The sequence below is a fragment of the Ictalurus furcatus genome, chromosome 7, assembly GCF_023375685.1.
Source record: "Ictalurus furcatus strain D&B chromosome 7, Billie_1.0, whole genome shotgun sequence".
Classification (NCBI taxonomy): domain Eukaryota; kingdom Metazoa; phylum Chordata; class Actinopteri; order Siluriformes; family Ictaluridae; genus Ictalurus; species Ictalurus furcatus.
In genome coordinates this window covers 23,210,514-23,235,367 of record NC_071261.1, presented here as the reverse complement: position 1 = coordinate 23,235,367, position 24,854 = coordinate 23,210,514, and the positions used below count along the sequence as shown (strand labels likewise).

Genomic DNA, 24,854 nt, shown 5'->3' with positions numbered 1-24,854 from the left:
ACTGCTTTACAATTATATGAAAACATTGCACTACAAATATATTAAAACATTTCTTATGATGGTCTTTATACAAACAGGAAGAATGAACAAGAAAGTAATTGAGGCTTTCTTTCAAATCCAGGATATCAGGTTACAATATTAAACATTATACATTCATTGTATTTTCACAATTTGTACTTTGGGTGTAACATGCTTTTACCCTGAACACTGCAGGACTATTAAATGCACCTTTCCAGACAACAGCAGACAAATTGGCTGCAAACTGATTTACAATGGGAATCTCTCAATACAATTACCATTCTTTGCCTTTTAAAAAATTGTACTGTGTGTGTGTGTGTGTGTGTGTGGATACAAGGATAGGACTATGTATAATGATATAGCAGCTAATGAAAATAATCATTACACCCCACCTAAAAAACCCCCCAAACACTCCAACCCACTTCTTCTACAGATCATCAACAAGGCATTGATGAACAGCTTGGAAGATAATGATCTTTTCCTCAATACCAGCATGGTGAATTAGTGTTTAGCATGTTTGCCTTGCACCCCCAAGGTTGGGGGATAGATTCCCATCCGCCCTGTGTGCATGGAGTTTGCATGTTCTCCCCATGCTTCGGGGGTCTCCTGGGGGTTCCCTTCCCCAGTCCAAAGACATGCATTGTAGGCTGACTGGCATCTCTAAATTGTCTGTAGTTTGTGAATGTGTGTGATGATGGGTTGGCACCCCGTCCAAGGTGTTCCCTGCCTTGTGAGATATACTCACATTTAAAAAAAATCTGAATATATATGGATATAAAAAGTCTACACACCCCTGTTAAAATGGCAGGTTTTTGTGATGTAAAAAAAATTAAACCAAGATAAATAATGTCAGAACTTTTTCCACTTTCAGTGTGAAATTACAACATATTAAGAAATATTAAGAATATTAAGAAACATATTAACATATTAAGAAATTAAAAGCAATCAGAAATTTCTTTGTGACAAATAGGGGGGAAAAAAACTTAACAATAACCTAGATGTATAAGTGTTCATACCCCTAAACTAATACTTTGTTGAAGCACCTTTTGATTTTAATACATCACTCATTTTTACTTTTTAGACAATATTTTCTCACGCTTTCTTACAAAAACATTCTAGACTCTTCAAATTGTAAGCACATCTCCTGTGCACAGCCCGCTTCAGGTCACCCCACAGATTTTTAGCTGGATTCAGGTCTGGGCTCTGGCTAGGTCAATCAAAAACATTTATCTTATTTCGGTTAAGCCATTCCTTAACCAATAATTAGGTTATTGTAACTTTTGTATTTTTCCTATTTTTCCCTAAAAAAGTTTCTGATTTAACAGGGGTGTGAAGACTTTTTATAACCATTATATTAACAATTTATATATATATGTATATATATATATGTATATATATATATATATATATATATATATATATATATATATATATATATATACACACACACACACACACACACACATTTATATATACAACTTCCTTTTGCCTTTCAAAAATCATTGGGGATGCACACTTTTGCCCACAACTGTAACCATGTATGGTGGGATCCTAACAGCTAAGTAATACTATCAGCTATTCATTTATAGATCAGTACAAACCTTTTGTTATGTACTATTAACTTGGCTTAAAGCATTGTCCTTCCTCTGCTGTTTGTTTTTAATCTTCCCTACTCACTCCACATCAAGTATAAACATAGAAATGTTTTTTTTAATAAATGATGCTGTTAGGGCTGTTGATACTTAATAGTTCTGTCCTTGCTTGACTAAAGGCTCTTCAGTGCTCAGGGTTTTAGAGTAGGCTTGGAGTGTGTAGATGCTGAAGTGTGGGAGGGAGATCTTTAGTTCTCTCCCTGCAGGATTTTGTTTGGGCCTCTTTCTTACAGAGGCTTACAGGTGATTTAGAACAAAATGTATGTGGATTTGCAAGGTGCCACCCAACATGGGCTCCTGGCTGAAATGTCATGAGTAGGATCTGAGCATATGTAAAACAGTGTGTGTTCTGGGAATAGCTCGGGAAGTCAAAAGGCACTGACCTGGAATTTTACTTATTCCATCATGCAGGTTAACCATGAACTGTCATAAATGTATTCTTGTAGATGGACAGGGCAATATAACTTCCTTTTCAAGATGTTGACCATTTTTTGACAAAGTCACGGCATTTGACAATCGTACAACACACAAACACTTTTTTAACTGTAAAGAACCTCTAAAAGTGCTTGCGAAACAGAGAAGGAGCACATTCTAGTCACCTGAAAACATTCCTTTCACTCTTCCCGGGGAGTGTTGCTTAATCCTGACACCTAAATAGGTCTCAACTCACACGCTACACATCAGTTGCTATAAGATATGAAACATGAAAAATGCCAATAATTAAATCTTTAACATTACCGCCAGTGTCAGAAGGCATTCCATTAGATTGGGAAAGATTGTACTGTACCAGCATGAACATGCCCAAGAGCATTATGGTACAATATATGGGTACATCATTACTTTGTATACAAGGTGGTCCCCTCATGATCCAGGAGTATCTAAACAGATCTAATTTGCCCTTATTACTTATATTATTGGTTTCATCAAGGTCTCCACAAGACATTAAATTCTATGTTGGTTATGTAAAAATGGATTTAAGGCTGGTTGGTACAGAAAGCAGGCACTAGAGAATGAAACAAAAGGCAGCACTCTCCCTTCCTTAAGCCCTTAACCTCATGGCTTATTATTCAGTTTTTTATCAGTAACTACTAGAGAAATTACTAATAGGAAAGGTAAGGAATAGGTGTGGACCTATCAACAAATTCTGGGAGTTTAAAGGGATAATGCCAAGGTGAGAATATTGCTGCCTAATGGCTACTTAATGGCTGCCTGCATGATCACCTTGACAACAGAGAACGTATACACATGAGGCTCAAAATAAAATGTTAAAGGTGCATTATAAATAACCGAAGCCCTTAGAAGCAATGTAGTACACTTCAGTAACCTTTGCAGTAGACTTTATACCCTTAAAAGCAAGTCCTCTTACTCATCTCAAAGAACATTATTCAGAAACACTACTACAAATTATTCAACTATTACCGTTAATAGAAAACTAATGTAGTTAAACCAGTGGGAGGTTTATGGAATGTAGATCAGTGTTATCCAGATGTGTGGCCGATGTGTTTATCCGAGTTGGCTTAATCATATACTAGTCCTCTACTGAATGAGAAGAAAAGCCACTAGTTTGTTTTTGCACTGAAATGGTAAGGATCATTATTGGGATTAAACGCTTGTTAGGTAGAACCTGCCTGTATCATTATTTGAAGTATGTGTTTGACCAATCAGAGTTCAGTATGACACCAAGTATCCACCCAGTACTTTCTGGTTCTCAGAAAATACCAATCCTGGAGCATGAACCAAAATCATCAACCAATGGAAATGTGCCAAAAGTGCATGAGTTTCTGTAAAAAGTTCTGCAATGTTCCTGTGGTGTAAGCACTGTCTGTGGATTCATATGTATGTACCTCCTAATATAAAAGCTCCTGAGATGTCTACATTTCTGCACTCCTATAATTATTCAGCATGTAGACCTGGCTGCTGCACACATGTTGTAAATGTTCTCACAGGAAACGTTCTGTTACAAATGTTTTTGAGATGCACAACTGGGCAACAAAGAGCATCACGTGTTCAAAGTACAATGCCAGAGACACATATGCCTCCTCATGCGATGTCTGCACATATGTCAGCCATGTGTCAACCTTCACTTTTTCTCCTTTTTCTCGGTGGATTGGATTATATCTAACATGTTTCTGCAAGTTTACTGTACACTTGTTGTTGTCAACAGTAGTAAAAATCCCATGACCCCTCGATATGCTAGATTTTGTGGTATATGCCATCAGAACAGCTGGCTCCTATTTGTACCAAGTTATTTAACACCATCTGTGGCCAGAACATGCACAAATACCACAATGGAGATCTGGGAAAAGCAAACAACTAAAGAGCATCCATCAAAAATATTTTGAAAGCTTTCAGATGCTCCTCTAACATTCAGCTGGTCCACTGTTTTCAACGATTACATTAGTACTCATATTGAAGAAGAAGAAGAAGAAGAAGAAGAAAGCATTATGTTCTTGGATACAGAAGAAAACAGGCTAATGATATCACATCAAATATCCATTAGGCAAATGTGGTATGATTAGCTATGAACCATTTAAAATTACTACTCTTTGCTTGGTTGCCAAAGCACACATTTAAAAAGGTTCCATGGCTTTGTTATGTGCACTTTGGGTATTCATCTATTTGCCCTGGTTGCATGGAGAATGGAGAAAGCGCTGAACTATTGGAACCCCTCTGACAGATTTAAGGAGCTTACACTATACACACAGCATGTTATAAGCAAGTTCATTTGTTACTTGTGAGCCAGTTTGTTGCTAATGAAGACACTGAAAGTGATGCTGAACAGTGTAGACTTTAGATGGGAATCAGGGGTTAGGGAACAAGCACAATTACACCAAGGCACAGAATCCTATTCAGAGTTATTTGATACAGTGCTCTAAAGTGATGACACATTTGTTTTTGTTGTAATATAACTAAAAGCTTTACTACTTCTGAACTTCAGACTGGCATAATGAAGCCTGAGGAGGACCTTGTTGACTGAGGCCTCTTTGAAGCACTGTGCAATATGGGTATGCTTTAAGCTATATAATGAAAAATTGTTTAGTCTTGATGTATAGATGTCTGTGGTATTATAAGGTATCTGATGTTCTTGAAATGCCTCACTATATCCTGATGCATCTCAGGCATGTAAAGAAACGTGCAGGGGCACAATCTTAAAGCCTACAATCTTCTCTTAGATAATTCAGAAAAAGTAGCCCATCAGTCTGTGTCAAAGTGTGCATGTTTGTGTGCATGTGTTTGTCAGTCATGCCACACTATAGAAAAAAATGCTCTGTTCTGCATATGTCTGGATGGCTGTATATTTATTTATTGCTAAACCGTAGTTTCTCCAGTGACATTTCTCACTTTTTGCCTCAGGATTACTTTAAGTAACAAATCAGAAATGTGTAAATCCATGCGTGATTTTATCTGGTCAGTGGTTGAACAACAAAACTAATAAACGTGAAAGTATATAAGGTCGCTGCTGAGACTATTTAAAAGATGGTTCTATAATTAATCTGCACTTTGTTCAAACACCAATGGCAGAACCTGCTCCATTGGAGCAGAAGTGTCATGTTCAGGCTCTGAGTCATGCACTGGAGAGTAGAGACCTTAAAATACTGTATATTTTAAGGTCAGTATATTTATCCCAGCGTCTGCACATCCAGCATAGCTACACAATGATACACTCACTCAGTTAGACTTGCTGGCTCGCAAGTTGTTGATAAAGCAATGCAAAAAAAAAAAAAAAGATTTTTAGTGACATATAATAATTTGATAGCGACCGACTTACTAATGGATACAATATCAAACTCTCCAGAAGACAGTAGCTTTAGGCATGCCATTTTTTTGGTGTAACTAATTATACACGGAGCTATATCAAAACTTGTCAAGTGTATGTTTTCCCATGGTTTTCTCCTGCAAAGGGAAAAGACATGAGATGAGCGGCCATATCCAGAGAGTCAGGGAGAGTGAAACGATAGCTTTAAGTGTCTTTAGTAAGGTTTAACCCATTCACTTTCTCAACTTTTGGGCAGGCTCTAAACTCTATGTACATTGCTTGATGGGTTTTATATAGGAGCAGGGCTAAGTGGAGATGTAATCATCTCTAAATAGATAGCAGGAGGTCTTAAAAAAAGATCTATGTAAGTATAAAATTAGTTGGTAAAATATTTACTGCCATACCTGTCTTCAGTATGAGAAGCATCATCATTAAAAACTCAACTGTCTAATTAATGTTCCGTTCATACTGGTGGTTCAAGCTCCATTGTAGGTGCTATGATCTGTTCAGAGGGAAATTCCATACATATGCCAGCTTGCTCTTTACAATTCTTTACCAGGATTATTGTGGGTTTGTGTGTGCTTAAAATGGATACTACCACAAATCTATACATCAGCAGATTTTGCAGACAGTTTGGCTCTGAACATACCTGATCATTATCAGCAACTGATATGCTAGAATGCTGGAACTGATGATCAAGTGAGCAAAATGAATAGACCGAGGTTGTGTATTGCGGGTGGGGGGTGGGGTTAGGGTCTAGAAAGGCAAACATTTAAACCTCTATGAACATGTCTTGGCATTAACTCCAGCCGTGTACCTGAAGAACAAGAGCCCTGGCCCCTAACCACATTCCTGCTCCTCACACTATATCTCTGTTTAGTCCTCTCCTACATTCCTCCCTTGTTCCAGGGGCCTACATGTCTCATCTCCCCACAGATACTATGCCTTCAGTCGATATGTGATCCCAAACATCATCCCAGTAGCATCAAACAGCCTTCCAAGGCTTAGAGACCTTCTCAAAACATCTTAGGCTCATTCTTTAATCACGTAAGTGATCTGAAACTAGAGAAAGATGATAACAACCATTCCAGTCTTGTTCCTATGCAATTTACACTTATAGCATGCGCAATATGTCACTCTGGATACACATTTTGAGTGGACACATGAATCATCCCATAGACTAAGGATAGTAGCATGTATACTCTTAAAAACAAGATGACATCTATCTCCCTAAAGGGGAAATCTGGGTGAATCTACAATAAATGGTTTATATTTTTAGAAAGGGTTCCAAGTAGAACCTCATTTGAAAGGTACAACTGTTAACCATCCAAAGAAACCCAGTGAAAACCCTTTTTAGAAGAGAATAGACATTCATTAAATAGACAAGAATGGTGACAGATAACAACTATTATTATTATCATTATCATTATTATTATTATTGCTGTCATTTGTTGTTGCTGTTATTGTGCTAGTTAGTTAGTTAGTCAGTTAGTTAGTATGTTCGATGGGTTGTATGATGATGTTTATGACTGAATGTTGACATTTGACCACTGTGGCTAGTATAAAACACATTAAAAATGTGGTATGTTAAACTGTATATTTTCATATCACAGGTTCCTGTAGTAACAATATTATGATAATGATTAACAGTTTCACAGCCTATAGTAACATGCTTATGAAATCTTCCTACTTTCAAATTTTTTTGTCTCAGAGAAGCTTCATTTAATAATAATATGCTCCTAGTCCTAGAACTTTTTGGGGACGTTTTCAATGTACCAAAATCTAGAGCAAAAGATTGAGTATTTAATAGAAAGCTTTGCTGAGCAACCAAAATACTGCAAACTGTATTGAAAGTGTCCTTTCTGTCCTTACAGCTGCCCATAGTTTATATAAAGCTTCTTATTTAAGTCCTTTCAGATAAGTACTATGCAGATCACATAAATAGCCCTGGTGTCAAAGAAGGTATATACTGAACAAATGTGCATCCACTATACGAAAGATGTAACTAACTTACATCCTTCCTCACCATTGTGGCGAAGCACTACAACTAAAATCCAGATTATTTTCTCTTTTAACTTACATAGGTACATTAAGGCACACGGGGGCCACCATCTGCCTCTTCCAGTGTCTCCTCAGACATGGTCAGTGTATGCAAAGAAGAACCTGGCTGTACGGTGTGAACGCAGAACTTGAAAGCCAAAGCAATATCACAGTCCTGTGACAGGGAACATGATGAGTAAGACTATAGAGAGAATGTGGTGAGGCAGGGAGACCATTTCTTTTGTGAGTTGGCTGAACCATAGCTGAATCCAAAGAATTGGACTCAATTTCAGCAGTCTGTGGACACCCTATATAGTTGATCCATCATGTGGATGTAATATCATGCCTTGAAAACTGATATCGTTCTACGAAATATAAACAAAATAACCTCCTTAGATACCATTAGATATATTTATAATGATTTTCATAGTATTTGTATGTTTCCTAAAAAATTGGTAGTTTTCACTTGCCAAGACTACTATTTTCACAGCTAAAATGTGCAGAGATATTTTAATACTAACTGCATATAAAACCACTCTTACAATGAGGTCTATGATTTCACAGGCTTTATTTGATCCATGTGATCCAAAACTGGCATGTTAGGTTTTAAGCACAATTTTCATTCATAGGGTTCTTTTCAAGATAAGCCATTTGGCACATTCTAAAAACATCCATATTGTGTAATCTAAACTAGACTTTAACAGCTGTACTCAAATGTTTTATCATTATAGTGTCCTTTAACTGTCCCTGTACTCTAAATATGTAATATTTCAAGTATTATATATGCCGTAAAGAAGGCATGTTTGGTATATAAAAATAACCCTAAAGAAAACTGTGCTTGGGGTATCCTTCCACAAGCTTCTCATGATCATTTGTTGTACATTCCTCCTGACAGAACTAGTGCAGCTCAGTCAGGTTTGTGGGCTTCCTTACTCAGACACACTTTTTCAGTTCAATCCACAAATTTTCTATGGGATTCAGGTCAGGGCCTTGTGATGGCCACTCATAAACTTTCACTTTGTTGTCTTTAAGCCATTTTGTTAACACTATGGAGGTATGCTAAAGAATTGCTGTACCAATATCAAAGCTTGTAGGTTGTATTTTTCCCCCCAAATAGTTTTCTACTGTAAGGAAAATATGTTAAAAGAGCCAATATATGAAAAAATGGTATATTTCCAGAGAGTTAGGGAGAGTGAAACAATAGCTTCTATTGTCTTTAGTAAGATTCAACCCATTCACTTTCTCAACTTTAGGGAAGGCTCTGAACTCTGTGTATGTAGTTTGATAGGTTTCATATAGGAGCAGTGCTAAGGTATAGAGCGGTTAAAAAATACCACAAAAAAGATCTAGACGTGTGTGCCTGTGTGTGTTCTCCCTCCTCATCCGCTTGTAACAGCACAAACATAAAATTAGTTGGTGAAATATTTACTGCCATTTATTTTGTCTCTTTTTTTTGGATCACATGGACAAAATAAAGCCTATGCTACTAAATTGTTTCAGAAATTAAAACAAAATCTAAGACAAAACAAAGGCAACCTGAGTAAACACAAAATACATTTTTTAAATGATAATGTTACTTATTGAAGCAAAAAAGTTATTCAATACCAGCTGGGTTTGTGTGAAAATGTATTTGCCCCCCATAGTTACTAATACCTCAAATGTATAAAACTGCATCCATGATGGGGTTCAGCTGGACTAGACACAACCAGGTCTGATTACTGCAAACGGGGGTTCGATCACATCAAAACTTAAATAGAAGTTTTTCAACAGCATGAAGTTGGTTAAAAGGTCTTATCCAGTAACACACTATGCCAAAATTGAAAGAAATTCCAGAAATGATGTGGAAGAAGGTGATTAAAATACATCAGTCTCGGAAGGGTTACAAAGCTATTTCAAAGGTTCATGACTCCACTATCAGAAAAACACTGGGCAAAAATGGCATTCATGGAAGAGTGGTGTGGTGAAAACCACTGCTAATCCAGAAGAACATTAAGGCTCGTCTGAATTTTTCCAAAACACACCTTGATGATCCTCAAATGTTCTGTGGATTGATGAGTCGAAAGTGGTACTGTTTGGAAGACAGGTGTCTCGTTATATCTGGCGTAAACCAAACACAGAACTCCACAAAAAGAACATTATACCTACTGTCAAGCATGGTAGTGGAAGTGTGATAGTGTGGGGATGCTTTGCTGCTTCAGGGCCTGGACAACTTGCAATACTTGAGGGAAACATTAAGTGTGCTCTGTACCAGAAAATCCTAAAGGAGAATATCCAGAACTTCAGTCGGTAAGTTGAAACTCAAGCGCAACTGGATTGTGCAGCAAGACAATGATCCAGAACATAGGAGTAAGTCCTAGTCCTAGAAGTATATGAAAAACTGATCTCCAGTTATTGGAAGCACTTGGTTGCAGTTATTGCTGCTAAAGGTGGCACAGCCAAATCTTAAGTTTAAGGGGGCAATTTCTCACATGAGTGATAGGTGTTGAATAACTTTTTTAGCTTCAATAAAATAAATAAATAAATAAAAACTGTATTGTGTCTTTCCTCTGGTTGCCTTTGTTTTATGTTGTATTTCGTTTGAAGATCTAAAACTGTTTAGTCTGAGATATACACAAAAACAAAAGAAATCAGGCAAACACTTTTCCACAGCACTGTAGTAAATTAAATCTATCTCTAATCAGTTGTTTTCAAAATGACCTCTGATGTGAACAAGTAGATACGCTAACTGACTTGACAAAAGAATGGCATGAAACGTGTAGTTGTGAAAGTCTTGAGACTAGGGGTATGCAAACTTTTGGCTTGCTGAACTGTAGGCTATTGCCTAACTTTACTGCTCATGCTGTAACTCGCAACCACTAGCTGATGCAGACAGGATGATTTTGTTTTGCTATATTAAAAGGCCGTCATATAAATGCAAAAACCAAAGAAAAACCAAAACACCAAGACCATGAAAGAAAGTGAGAAATGCATTGGTTTAGTGCCAACCAGAAACCCAAGGATTATTCCAAATCAGATAATCAGCTATTCACGTGTATACACGTCAGGAGTCGCAAGAACACAAAGTGAAGTCCTCCAGTCTCTGGTACAGGGAGGGAGGCGAATGCTTCTCTTTAAAGCACATTTAACCATATTTTCTTGGAACAGTGTGAAATTTACCAGTTATAAAATATAACAGTTATACATATGAAGCAACATAATGAGGATGGATTCCCTTCTGAGTCTGGTTCCTCTCAAGGTTTCTTCCTCATATCATCTTAGGGAGTTTTTCCTTGCCACCATCTCCACCGGCTTGCTCATTAGGGATAAATTCACACATTTAAAATCTTGTATCCTGTGTTTATATGTTTCTGTAAAGCTGCTTTGAGACAATGTCCACTGTTAAAAGCGCTATACAAATAAAATTGAATGGAATTGAATACACTGAAAATCTTGACATCAATCAAATTACTGTATATGCAGCTTAGCTGTAAAAGCATATCTGAAAGCACAGGATATAAACAAGACATTAAGTTTATAAATTTGCAGGCATATCGTCTACATTTCCTTGTAAACAGCCAGCAAACCAAACAGTGACTTCCTTTACTACAAAAAGAGGAATACAACTCATGTGGGACCAGCCTCACCAAGCATAAATACAGGTGACAGGGACATTTTTATGGAAAAATTTTATGGAAAAATTTCCTTTTTAGGAAATCCTGGTAGACAAGCACATGTTTTGTCCAAGCTTCTGGCTCCAGGACTGTAAGGTTAATAATTAATTTTAGCTCCAAAAACCTCGTCTCAAATAGTTTTCGACAAGTAAGACCAGTTAGACAAAGTTAAGACATTAGCACATTTCTGCTGGGTTTTTGAAACTTTGTTTGAAGATCTGGGGAGAATAAAAACTGGGAAGAACCTGCCAGAGCAATGCACAATATCATCTTTGCCAAGATAAGAAAGAGGCCCAAGGCTGAGAAAACGCCTCAGAACTTCTATCTGATGTGCATTACTCAATCTGTGGTGAGATTCTAGTGATAACATGAAAGAGAGGCACAAGAACACACAAAGAGCATGATGAACAGACTGATAGTAAAAATGAGAGGTGGTCTCATTTTTTCATGCTGTCCTCTATGAACCATCTGTGGACTGTTTCAACTGACTGACCTGTATTCGAACTGGAACAGAGCTTCTAATGACTCCAAGCAGAATTAGATATGGCTGAAGAAGTCAGGCACTACATTTCAATTATCTGTAAAACACTTGGGAGAAGATGGCCTAATTGCATTGAGGGCTTATCCGAAAAGCTGAAAAAACATCTGGCCATGACGCTAGTGACGACACACATTTTCAACCTTTGTTATTTATTTATTTTTATTTTTTTTTAGAATTTTATGAAATGGCATAATGTAGGTTAGATTAGTTTTTATTGATTTACTACCTGTGGTTTATTCTTTCTCTTTGCACTTCCCACTGTAGTCCATGACATCATATTCATGGCAAGATTTATGAATATTCTAACCATTTCTTTCTCACATACCCAGAAGGGAAGTGGGAAACAGGTGAGTTGGACATGTAAGTGTTGTGGTATTTATAGCTAAGAGAGGTTGCTTAAAGGTCAGAGACGAAATTCTGTGAAGTATTCTACCTGCAGTTTTTAACAAAAAAGGAAGTACAGTGGAAGAAAGAAAATGCATAAAGTATTTCTGGTAATGTAAGAAGGTGGGCAAGAACAATGGAGAAATGAAAGCGACAGTGAGGTCACATGAGAGTATTAGTAAAACAGAGCAACAAGGATGTGTGTGCGTTCCCTATTTTAACACTTAAACAGATTTAGCAGTTAGTCCTGAACACAACATATCAAAATGTAACAAAATAGTTTTACACTCTCAGGGCACGTTGTGGATAGATTTGTCTTAGATAGTAACACTAATAACTTGAAGTACATGAGTAACAAATCAAAGGAAACATTACTATCTTGCAGTACCCAAAGTGGTTTGATGAGTATGAAAATAAAATAAAATCATACGCTACATCCTTCACAGGCAACAATTCGCAACCCGAATCAAAACCTATAAGAGATTTTGGACTGACATTTTGGACAGTGCTCTCCAACACCAACTGAGGGACTATGTTTCGCAAGAATGGTGCTTATTCCTCCAGTAAAGTTCCACATACATGTAGAATCTGGTGGCTCCTTACTACACCTTACTATATATTACTGGTTCTTTACTATCCTTACAATATATGCCTATGAACATGTTTATATCGTTACCTATTCCAATCTATGCAAACTAGCATTGAAGCTGTCTTGGCCACTTGTGGTGGCCCAACACCTTATTAAGACACATATTGTTTTTTTCCCTTTAATCTTAACACCTATCTGTATGTATGAACACTTTCTGAAGCACTCACACATTTAAAGGTTAAGACATGGTGAGGAGATGGAGGCGCAAATAAACAGGTGAGGTTCAGACAGTTTGCTGAAGGTTGTAGACTAAGCTGAGGCCTGCCCTGTTACACATCTTTGAATGCCATCATGCAAATGCCATCATGGGAATGTGTGTCTTTAGGGCCTAAACGCTGCAAGGTAAAATGCCTTACTGCCTTCATTCCCCACACCTGAACACCCCTATTCTGTAGTGAAGAGCGCACAGACAGAGCAGTGGTGAAATTTTATGGACTTCAGTATAATTTTAACAACCACTGTCACTTTGCTTTATTGACAAAGATCACTATAATAATTACTTAAAAAGCTATTATTACTGTCCTGAACTGTTTATAAATTCTTATCAAAATATATTCTATGTTTAGAGATTACTGTTTGTACAAATTGAAGTTTGTGACATGTAGCCTGGGCATCTACATTTTTATTATTATTATTTAAAAAGACATAATGGTGGAAGTCAAGCTCAACTATTACTGAAGCTGTTATAGTTGTTAGAGTTACTATTTAGGCATTATAGTTAGAAGCCTAATTCAGTGGGGGTAATGGTTATAAAATAAAACCCTCTAATGATGGCAACAAATAAATATGATGGTACATATTTACCTCATCTGATTAATATTTGAATAGTTCTATGAAGCAGAAGATTATGTTCAGAAAATGAATCTGTGCAGTGATCATAAGGATCTCTGTTGGTTTATTTATTTATTTTTTACACTGAAAGGGATCTCTAAGCACAATTTGTGAGTTATATGAATTTAAAATATAAAGATTTTAAAGCATTGAAATATGAAACATGATCAATGTTGATCAATAGCAATGATATGAATGTTTTAAAAAATGAGTAGTTTTCATTTTCATTACATAACATAACATAAATAATATCTCCACATTTACTGCCAGATAAGTGATAAACATTTTTTTTTTTTTTAAACAAACTCATGTCATACATGGGAGAAAATGACAGCGAGCGCAATAAAAAACCGACTGAGGAAACAGCTCCCTAAATGCTTTCTAACAACAGCAAAACATCACCTGACCAGACTTGTAGATGAACACACAGCAGCTGAGAAAGCTTTTGCAAAGTTTGTAAACCCTTTAGAATTTTCTATATTTCTGCATAAATATGACCTAAAACATCAGATTTTCACACAAGTCCTAAAAGTAGACAAAGAAAACCCAATTAAACAAATGAGACAAAAATATTATACTTGGTCATTTATTTAATGAGGACAATGATCCAATGTTACATATCTGTGAGTGGCAAAAGTATGTGAACCTCTAGGATAAGCAGTTCATTTGAAGATGAAATTAGAGCCAGGTGTTTTTAATCAGTGGGATGACAATCAGGTGTGAGTGAGTGCCCTGTTTTATTTAAAGAACAGAGATCTATCAAAGTGAAGTATTGAAGTATCAAAGTATGCCATGACATGAACAAAGGAGATTTCTGAGGACCTCAGAAAAAGAGTTCTTGAAGCTCATCAAGCTGGAAAAGATTACAAAACTATTCACATTTACAGCATTTGGCAGACGCTCTCATACAGAACGACTTACATTTATAGATCTGAGGGTTAAGGGCCTTGCTCCAGGGCCCAATAGTGGCAGTTTGGCATTGCTGGGGTTTGAACTCAAAACCTTAGTCTAACAGTCGTCTAACACCTTAACCACTGAGCTATCACTGCCCATCTCTAAAGAGTTTGGACACCACCAATCCACAGTCAGACAGACTGATACAAATGGAGGAAATTCAAGACCATTGTTACCCTTCCCAGGAGTGTTTGACCAACAAAGATCACTCCAAGAGGAAGATGTGTAATAGTCTGCAAGGTCACAAAGGAACCCAAGGTAACTTCTAATCAACAAAAGGTCGCTCTCACATTGGCTAACGTTAAGGTTCATGAGTCCACCATCAGGAGAACACTGAACAACAATGGTGTGCATGGCAGCGTTGCAAGGAGAAAGCCACTCCTCTCCAAAAAGAACATTGCTGTCCATCTGCATTTTGCTAAAGTGGACAAATTGGAAAAATATTTTGTGGATGGATGAGACCAAAATAGAATTTTTGGTTTAAATGAGAAGCGTTATGTTTGGAGAAAGGAAAACACTGATTTCCTGCATAAGAACCTTATCCCATCTGTGAAACATGGTGGTGGTACTATCATGGTGTGGGCCTGTTTTGTTGTATCTAGGCCAGGACAGCTTGCAATCATTGATGGAAAAATTTATTTTGAATTATACCAGCGAATTCTAAAGGAAAATGTCAGGACATCTGTCTGTGAACTGAATCTCAAGAGAAAGTAGGTAATGCAGCAAGACAACGACCCTAAGCACACGAGTCATTCTACCAAAGAATGGTTAAAGAAGAATAAAGTTAATCCAATAGAAAAGTTGTGGGAGGACCTGAAGTAAGCAGTTCATGTGAGGAAACTCACCAACATCCCAGAGTTGAAGTTGTTCTGTACTGAGGAATGGGTTAAAATTCCACCAAGCTGTAGGCAGGACTGATCAACAGTTACCGGAAACGTTTAGTTGCACTTATTGCTGCACAAAGGGGTCACACCAGATACTGAAAGCAAAGGTTCACATACTTTTGTATGTGCTGTATTTAGTTTCTCTCAATAAATAAATTACCAAGTATAATATTTTAGTCTAAGAGGGAATTCTGGGTAAAGTGATGAAAGAAAATGGGAGCAGTGGATGAAGGAATGGACAACATTAGACACAGGTAAACAGACGAGGTAAAGGAAGAAAAGATTCAATGACAAGATGGAATGAGAGGAAAAATGGCACTAATCCATGTAAACCTTGATAGTAGACAGATGACATTTTAAAAGGTCGAAACAGGCAAGTACTTGCAGCAATTTCATAAAAATATAGATGTTAATGTAGCTTAACCTATGGAATGTGTCTTTTTAAATGAGACTTAAAAACCCCAAGGCAACTGTTTTTTGGTCCTCTGTTTGCCCTCACATGTCAACCATGGTAACTCTCTCCTCTCAGTTTGTGGTGAAAACTCAAAAATTTGGACAGATATGAGAATTGTTGATTCACTCATATGTTTTGCACCAGCAGGTACAGTTTTAATTGCATGCTTTAATTATCGCCTCTAGGGAACCCTCTCGTCTTTCCTCATCTTCTCCATAAAAGATGACCTTTAAAAAGTGAAATACATCGACTGGTAAAGAATGTTAGACTTTCATCACTGCTATTTTCTCTAACTTTATTAGAGATTATCTTTATTACTCTGTCTCCTTTGTATAATTCAATCTTTGACTTTTTGTTTACTCAGCAATGAGGTGGGGGAAAGATGAGAGAGAGAGAGAGAGAGAGAGAGAGAGATTAAAAGAAAGACTGGAAATATTCGCTTGTGATTTCCAATACTTGTAATGCAAATATACACTCACCATCCACTTTATTAGGAACACCTGTACATCTGCACATTCATGCAGTTATCTAATTAGCCAATCATGTGGCAGCAGCGCAATGCAAAAAAAGTCACGCAGATACAGGGCAATAGTTTCAGTTATTGCTCACATCAAACATCAGAATAAAGAAAAAGTGTGATCTCTATGACTTTGATTGAGGCATGGATGTTGGTACCAGATGGGCTGGTTTGAGAATTTCAGAAACTGCTGAAATAATCTCCTGCGATTTTCACACACAATAGTCTCTGAGGATTACACAGCAAGGTGCGAAAACAAAAAACAAGTGAGCGATAGTTCTGTGGGAGGAAATGCCTTGTTGATAAGTAAGGTCAGTGGAAAATGGATAGATTGGTTCAAGCTGCCAGAAAGGATAAAGTAACTCATATAATCTCTCTTTACAACCGTGGTGAGCACAAAAGCATCTCAGCATGCACAACCTTGAACCTTGAGGTGGATGAGCTACAACAGCAGAAGACCACGTCAGGTTCCACTCCTAACAGCCAAGAACAAGAATCTGAGGCTATTGTGGGCTGCTCACCATGGTTGTAAATAGTGGTTTTTTGAGTTACCATGAAGTTAACTTCATGTCAGTTTAAATCAGTCTGGCTAGTCTCCTCTGTCCTGTCTCATCAACAAGACATTTCCATCTTCACGCAGGATGTTTTATGTTTTTCACACCATTCTGTGTAAACTCTAGAGTCTGTTGTTTGTGAAAATCCCAGGGGAAAGGCAGTTTCTAAATAATATTCAAACCAGCCCATCTGGCACCAACAACCATGCCACAGTTAAAGTCATAGAGATCATATTTTTCCCCATTCTGATGAGAATGGGGAAAAATCAAGAGCTTCAGGCAATGTTCACATCAGGCAATGTTCTGATGTGAACATTGCCTGAAGCTCTTGACCTATATCTGCATGATTTTTTTGCATTGTGCTGCTGCCACATGATTGGCTGATCAGATGATTGCATGAATGTGCCTTTGTTCCTAATAAAGTGGACGGTGGGTGTATTTGCCAATTCCAATACATAAAAATGTTTAAAATTGGGAAGTTGGTCATTTTTAAACATTTTAGATTTGCACACTGACCATGAAAACATTAAATATGTCTGCTGAACCATATCCACAGTCAGCTGTAGCCAGCTTCCTGGTCCTAGTAATAATTATTATTCTTTCCTTTTTCATAGACACTGTAATAAAAATAATGGCAACTGGAAATATAACAAGCTATTTTAAGACTGGTGTTGCTCTTCGGCACAATAAATCGGTCAGCAAATTTCTAAATTATTAATGCTGAAACATCATTTTAACAATTATTTGCTAATAGTGATAATATTATGCGTCCCCAGTAGATTTGAAGTTTAGAGCTTCTAAAACATAAGCCACTTAACTACATGATCTATTCTGGACAATTTCTACCAGTCTGTCGAGACTTCTAAAAACTTTATTTAAAAAAAAAAAAAAACAGCATTGTCTAAGCATGTGATTTTCACTGTATCTGAACTCCATTAGAATCAACAGAATCAAAGTGGTATAAAATGAGAAAGGCCATAAAACTTTCTCTTTAAACAGTTATGGCTTAATCTAGTCCTGCATGTTCACGCTGCAAGGATGTGGCCATTTATGGAGGAAACCCTTCTCAAGAGGTGATGTCTTTTCATGGGGTTAAACTATCACCTCATTCCTTGTTATAATTATTCTCTCATGATAAAGACAGAAGGAGAGACAGAGAAAAAGAGAGGCAGACAGAAAGGAAGGGAAAAGCCTGGTAATAGAAGATTTAAATAAACTGAGGAGACACAATCAGCCATCATGGTGGTCTACGCTATTCATGAAAAAAAACAACAGATAACTGATAAGGGTAATAGCTGATGATGGTCACACTAGACTTTCAGCATGCAAAATTTCCATTGATGTCCATTCATATGCATGCAAATGGAGGCCGGAAAAGCAAGCTTCATGTGAAGAAGGTTGAGAATAAAAAGGATAATCTAAAGATCTGTGTGATCATCTAAAGATCTGATTGTGTGCAGGCTCTAAAAATCTGATGAATAAAGGAAACATGAGGAGAGTAAGAGGGATTTCATTCATTCTGATTTGTTTTCACTGCTACATTAAAAGCTGAGAAAACAAATATTTCTGCATTTACAACCTTTAAAATAAAGAGCAGACAATGACCCATCTATAACCGTTTAGTTGGAGAGCCATAAAGGTGCTAGAAGTGCTGGCTGACGACAGGGGTTTAGAATAGCCTGAAACAGAACCTGTACCCTCAGGGCAGAGATCTATCAAGGAGGGGCACTAACAAATCACACAGGCATCACAAAGCCTCAGTTTAACCTGCAGGAATGTTCTAGGAAAGTGACACCTGCACCAAGAGAGAAAATCTCTCGACAAGTTCTGCCAGGTAGCCCTGGAATTTTTCCGCCGCACGTGGGAGGGTAGTGTCCAGAGATAAAACCTGAATGCCTAAACAGTTCATACATTCATAAATATCTAAACATCTTGGTTCTGAGAGAGTCATAGCTTTGGGAAAGTGTGAAGTGTATTTGTGATAAGGGATGGTCAGTTTGCCCTTATTTACTGTAGATTCTTATTTATCTCTCCTCTCCTACCTCAAGCATGGTTTTCTCAGCAGAGCGCTCACACACTACACAGTTTAGGTGTATGTGGGTGTACATGTGAGGAGCATTCTTATCATGATCAGGATTCAGATTTCCATACTCTCACTAAATTTCCATACTCTCACTAAGTACCCATAGTACCCATACTCTCAATAAGCACCCATACTCTCACTAAATTCCCATACTCTCACTAAGTATCCATACTCTCACTAAGTACCCATACTCTCACTAAATTCCCATACTCTCACTAAGTATCTATACTTTCACTAAGTACCCATACTCTCACTAAATTTCCATACTCTCACTAAGTACCCATACTCTTGGTAAATTCCCTTAGGCTGGCCACACACTTGAAAATTTTAAGCCAGATTTGCACCCTCCCCAACGATTGCAACCGAATGTTTGTCCACAAAATCCTCAATTGTGTGGTGTCATTATGATTATTTTACTGCTCTGGATCGAGTCAGAGCCTCCCCGATCCCAAATAGTAAATATCAAACATGTTTGATATTTACGACTCTAGATTGGACTGCAGAGGTGGGATACCTGCAATAGCTAATGAGAGTGAGCAAGTGTCACCAACCGGGTGTTGCGTGCTATCATAGTGGAAACATGGCAGCTATAAACATGCCACGAAAGTTGAGTATGGTTCCGCAACAGAGACAACCAAAGAATTTTTTTATAGTATGTTGAGCCGAGGACGCTGTGCTCTCTGGTTCTTGAGAGAGAGAGAGAGAGAGAGAGAGACAGAGAGAGAGTTAATAACTTTCTGCTTCGTGAATGAGGCGGCTGATATGCTGCTAATAAACAAAATGAAGTGTGAGTGATATTGTCTTCTGAAGTCACTTTTGATAAAACGTGAGTTTCTTTGAAATCGTTACTACAATCGACAGGTGTGTGGTCTCGCAGTCTGGCCGAATCGTCTGGTGTATGCGTTTGGAGGATTATAATGTTAAAAATAGGTTGAAACTGTCCTTGTGTCTGTGGTCTCCCACAGTTTTAAAATCGGTTAAAATAAAAAAAATCGTCTCGTGTGTCCCTGGCATTACTCTCACTAAATTCCCATACTCTTACTAAGTACCCATACTCTCACTATATACCAATACTCTCACTATATACCAACACTCTCACTATATACCAACACTCTCACTATATACCAATACTCTCACTATATACCAACACTCTCACTATATACCAACACTCTCACTATATACCAATACTCTCACTATATACCAACACTCTCACTAGATACCAATACTCTCACTACATACTCTCACTACATGCCAATACTCTCACTATATACCAATACTCTCACTATATACCAACACTCTCACTATATACCAACACTCTCACTAGATACCAATACTCTCACTACATACTCTCACTACATGCCAATACTCTCACTATATACCAATACTCTCAGTATATACCAATACTCTCACTATATACCAACACTCTCATTACATACTCTCACTACATGCCAATATTCTCAGTATATACCAATACTCTCAGTATATACTCTCACTACATGCCAATATTCTCACTGCATGCCAATATTCTCAGTATATACCAATACTCTCAATATATACCAATACTCTCACTATATACCAATACTCTCACTATATACCAATACTCTCACTACATACCAATACTCTCACTATATACCAATACTCTCACTACATACCAATACTCTCACTAAGTACCCATACTCTAAATGTCTATTCTCTCACTAATACAGTACTTAGCAAAACAGTAGTGCTTCAGCCACTTCCAATCAGATTTCATAAGTTTTAAAAAACACTGAGGATACCTATGATAACCCAACAAAGTACATTATGATAATCAGTCAATATAATATCAATATTATAACATACTATTGCCCAACCCTAATATCTTCCTCAATTTCCACAGCAGCATGCAATACACTTATGTGGAGAGCATCTCCTCATGTCCAGAGCATGTAAAGGAGTCTGAATACCTCCTGACTATATAATCATTTTAGACAAATACAAAAGAATACACCAAATAAATCCATATCTTGCAATCGTGTTCATCTTCCAAAAGCTTAGACACATGCTTAGATACATATGGGCTATCTGTAAGCCTTGAACATGTACAGCAATGATCTAGTAAGTGTAATACAGAACACTTTAGAAAAGTTGAGCTATGCACCTTACTGACATTACTGGGATTGAATGCCTAATAAATCCTACAATCCCCTCCGAAACTATTGGAACAGCAAGGCCAATTCATTTGTTTGTTTTTTCTGTAAACTGAATATATTTGGGTTTGAGATCAAAAGGTGAATATGAGAAAGGAAGCTAAAATTTCAGCTTTTATTTTCTGGTATTTATATGTAGATGTGTTAAATGACAGAACATTTTGGCACATTTTGTATCAGACCACCCAATTTGTAGGTGAGCAAAAATATTGGAGCATGTGACTGACAGGTGTTTCTTGTTACCCAGGTATGTCCTGTTAGACTGATTGTTTAAACAATAAATGGCTCTGAACATCTACTCACATCTAGGTTTTAGCCTTCAGTTTCACCTGTAAAGATTCCATTTGTTGTTAAAAAGGATAAGCCAACATGAAGATCAGAGAGCTGTCTATGGGAGAAAAGAAAGCCATTTTGAAGCTGAGAAAAGAGGGAAAATCAGTCACAGGCAGTGCACAAACACTGAGTATAGCCAATACAACAATTTGGAATGTCCTGAAAAAGAAACATCTGGTGTACTGAGCAACAGACACCAAATGGGTGTAAACAGAAACATTGTGAGAGCTGTGGAGATAAACCCAAAAACAACAGTCAGTGGCATCACCAACAACCTCCACAGGTCAGGGGTGAAGGTATCACAATCCACCATTTGAAAAAGACTTTGGCTGCGTCCAAAATTGCGTACGGTGACAGTATGTACCGCATGTACTAATCAGTATGTGTGTGTAGTATGAATATAATCCTGGACATACAACATCCACCATGTTGGCATTGTCATGTGACCTTTGACATCATCATAAACACAAAAATCTTAAAGGGACCACCAGTTTAAACCAACCACACTAATGGCGAAATGCACGTCAGGAAAGTTAAATGAATTAATAATTTAATGTGGGCAGTGTTAACACGCTGAGGTAAATTCTTTGCCGTTAGCTTGGCCAGCTAAAGCATGATGGAGATCACAAAAAGGTTTCAAATACTGTGACAACTGTTTTCTTGTTTAGACCTTTTACAAGTTAACAATTTATTCAGATATTGTTAAACATGTTATGTTTAACCAAGGCTTAATACTTAAAAAGATTTTTTTTTTTTTCCCGAGCTTGTCTGCACCAGTCCCATTGCATTATGGGATTTTTGAGTCACGTAGTGTCCATTGGTTGCATACTGCAAAATCTCGCCGAAATCCAGGTATTTCTTGCCTACTGTTTCTCACCTACTAAAATTTGGACGTACTACCCTTCTGGCGTACTGGTTTTCGCATTTGGGACACAGGCTGTGTAAGCAGAAATATAGAGGCCATACCACAAGATGCAAACTACTCATCAGCAGTAAGAATCAGAAGGTCAGATTGGAATTTGAAAAGAAATACAGAGATGATCCACTAAAGTTCTGGAACCAAGAACTGAGTGTGTACATGGAAGCCGGGCAGAATTTATGTGAGTTCCTTCTACACCTAACCAAGGAGGGCTATCATTGCATTTCTGGATCTGTGCCTAAATTTCTTCACATGGTTAGGAAAAAATTGGGATTTTTTTTTTTTTAAATGTTGTTTTTAAACTTTTTGGAAAAGTCTACACTATGATGAAACTAAACTGATTTTCATTTCTAACAGTATTATTTGAGAGCCACCAACTTCACTATTAAAACATAATAATTTTCACCTATCTTCGTTCTGCTATAATCAGTGTCCGATATTGGGAAAGTAATATTATGAACAATAGGACTACAAACATCCTTAATAAACAGAGTGAATAAAAGCATAACAAGGATTATAGGCTATAAAATCATTAATAATGATTATGTAAAATATCATCATCATCATCATCCTCATCATCATCATCATCATCATTTCCCCTCTTGGGTAGAACTAGTGTACTGTATATTTTTAAATTATTTTGTATCAAATTTAGCGGCCTCTGGCTTTTTGTGGCAGAACTGCAGGCAAGATGCAATAAATGTGTTGGGTTATTTGTTGATTTACAAATATTCTTAAAATGAAATGAATGAACATCTTAATATTACCACTTTTTGGGAGAAGTATCCATGTACAATTAGTTTGTTACAAGAGGAACAACAAAATAACCCACTAGGATAACCCACTAGGATTCTTGATTAAGTTTGAACCTTTCTTTCCTAACCCAGACCATCTTGGCATTTGTTTTGTGTTACACTTGTCATTCAACTAATACTTTAAATGTAGTTTTAGACACCACACTTGATTTACACTGCCATATTATTATCACTCTTTCAACATCTGCATGCACAACCCCTGTTTTGATCCTAAGAACATGTAATTTCATCTCAATCTTATAATGTCTCACACTATACTGGCCATAACATCACTGCGGCTCTAATATAGTCTGCTTATACATTTATTATGGCCAAGGCATTAATATCTTGCTGCAAAAGCTACCACAGAAAGAGCAAAGATAAAAAAAAAAAATGACAAGTTTGTAATATCACGTGGTCAGCTACTATGTATATGTGTGTGACCCAATGAAGAGAGTCTTTTACATATTCATGAGTAGATGCTTTAAATTAGTGATAATTCATAACACTCTTTGTTCAGAATTACAACATACAGTAGCACTCACAATTAATGAAGCAACATGTAGTATTAATAAGGCAAATCACTGTCTAAAATATGATTAATTCAGATTATCCTAAAAGTATTTGCACTAGGCTATATCATTGGCAAAAAGTTGAAGAAACCTCTGGAAAAGTGCAAATAGACACAATGTCCACCTCAGTAAAAGTTGAATGTGAACATATATATGTGTGTGTGTGTGTATATATATATATATATATATATATATATATATATATATATATATATATATAAGTTAATAGCTTATAAGTTTGAATGATCTCCTGATTTACATAATCAGTGACACTAGCTTGTGACACAGGATTGCAAATTGTAGGCCTGAAAGTAAAGCTGTTTGATAATGACAAATTACAAACTACAAATATGCCCTTTAATGTGTCATACTACAAATCATTTTCATTTGTTGGACCACGACAATGCTGTGATTGATCAAATCACACATTGAAACAGTGCTACTGAAGACTAGGGTCTGGATGCTCATAGCACATAATAACCGGTTAGATGTTTAGACATCAGTACTGCAAAGACTAATAAAGATAAACAACCAACAGCCTATATTGTCCATGGCTATATGCCGCCAATTAGATATTGGTAACAATGACCTTTCCCACTCGTTGTTTTAAAACAAATCTTAAAAACACCTTGGGAAAGCTGAGAGAGGTAAGTGATATATAGCCTAAACACACACTTATATATATTCTACCATTATGCATTTTTGATGATGTGTAATTTTTCAATGATGATAAGCAGAGCGTACTTACTGCGTATGTACAGTCCAGACACAAGACCACAAAAACCCCAAACCTGCAAAGTGAAAAAAGTGTGTAGGTGAATCTATTGATCAGATACAACTTAGACGCATATCAGTGCTGCTTCCTGCGCAAGAGACCTTCATTAACTTGGTCGTGATTATAAACCACATGTTAATATGATGCAAACAAACAACAACAACAATAACAGAGTATACGTACCAAAGTTTCATTGTGTGATTTGGGAGAAAAGTTGTAGGTCTCCTCTGTGCACCGTGGTGTCAGCAATGCTTCAGATCCCCTCACTGCTCACTGCGCTGTTCATCTGCAGCCAACACGCACA

General features: G+C 37.1%; 1 protein-coding gene across 1 annotated transcript in view; it reads right to left on the bottom strand.

Annotated features, from left to right (window-relative positions):
- The window catches only part of col4a6 (collagen, type IV, alpha 6), an 83,393-nt gene that overhangs the window by 58,256 nt on the left and 283 nt on the right, over positions 1-24,854 (bottom strand). Inside the window, exons 2-3 of the mRNA XM_053629318.1 lie at positions 24,734-24,836; positions 24,524-24,566 (exon numbers count right to left, since the gene is read on the bottom strand). Coding sequence (XP_053485293.1) covers positions 24,524-24,566; positions 24,734-24,744 — 54 coding nt within the window. The 5' untranslated portion in view covers positions 24,745-24,836. The remainder of the gene's footprint in view (positions 1-24,523; positions 24,567-24,733; positions 24,837-24,854) is intronic.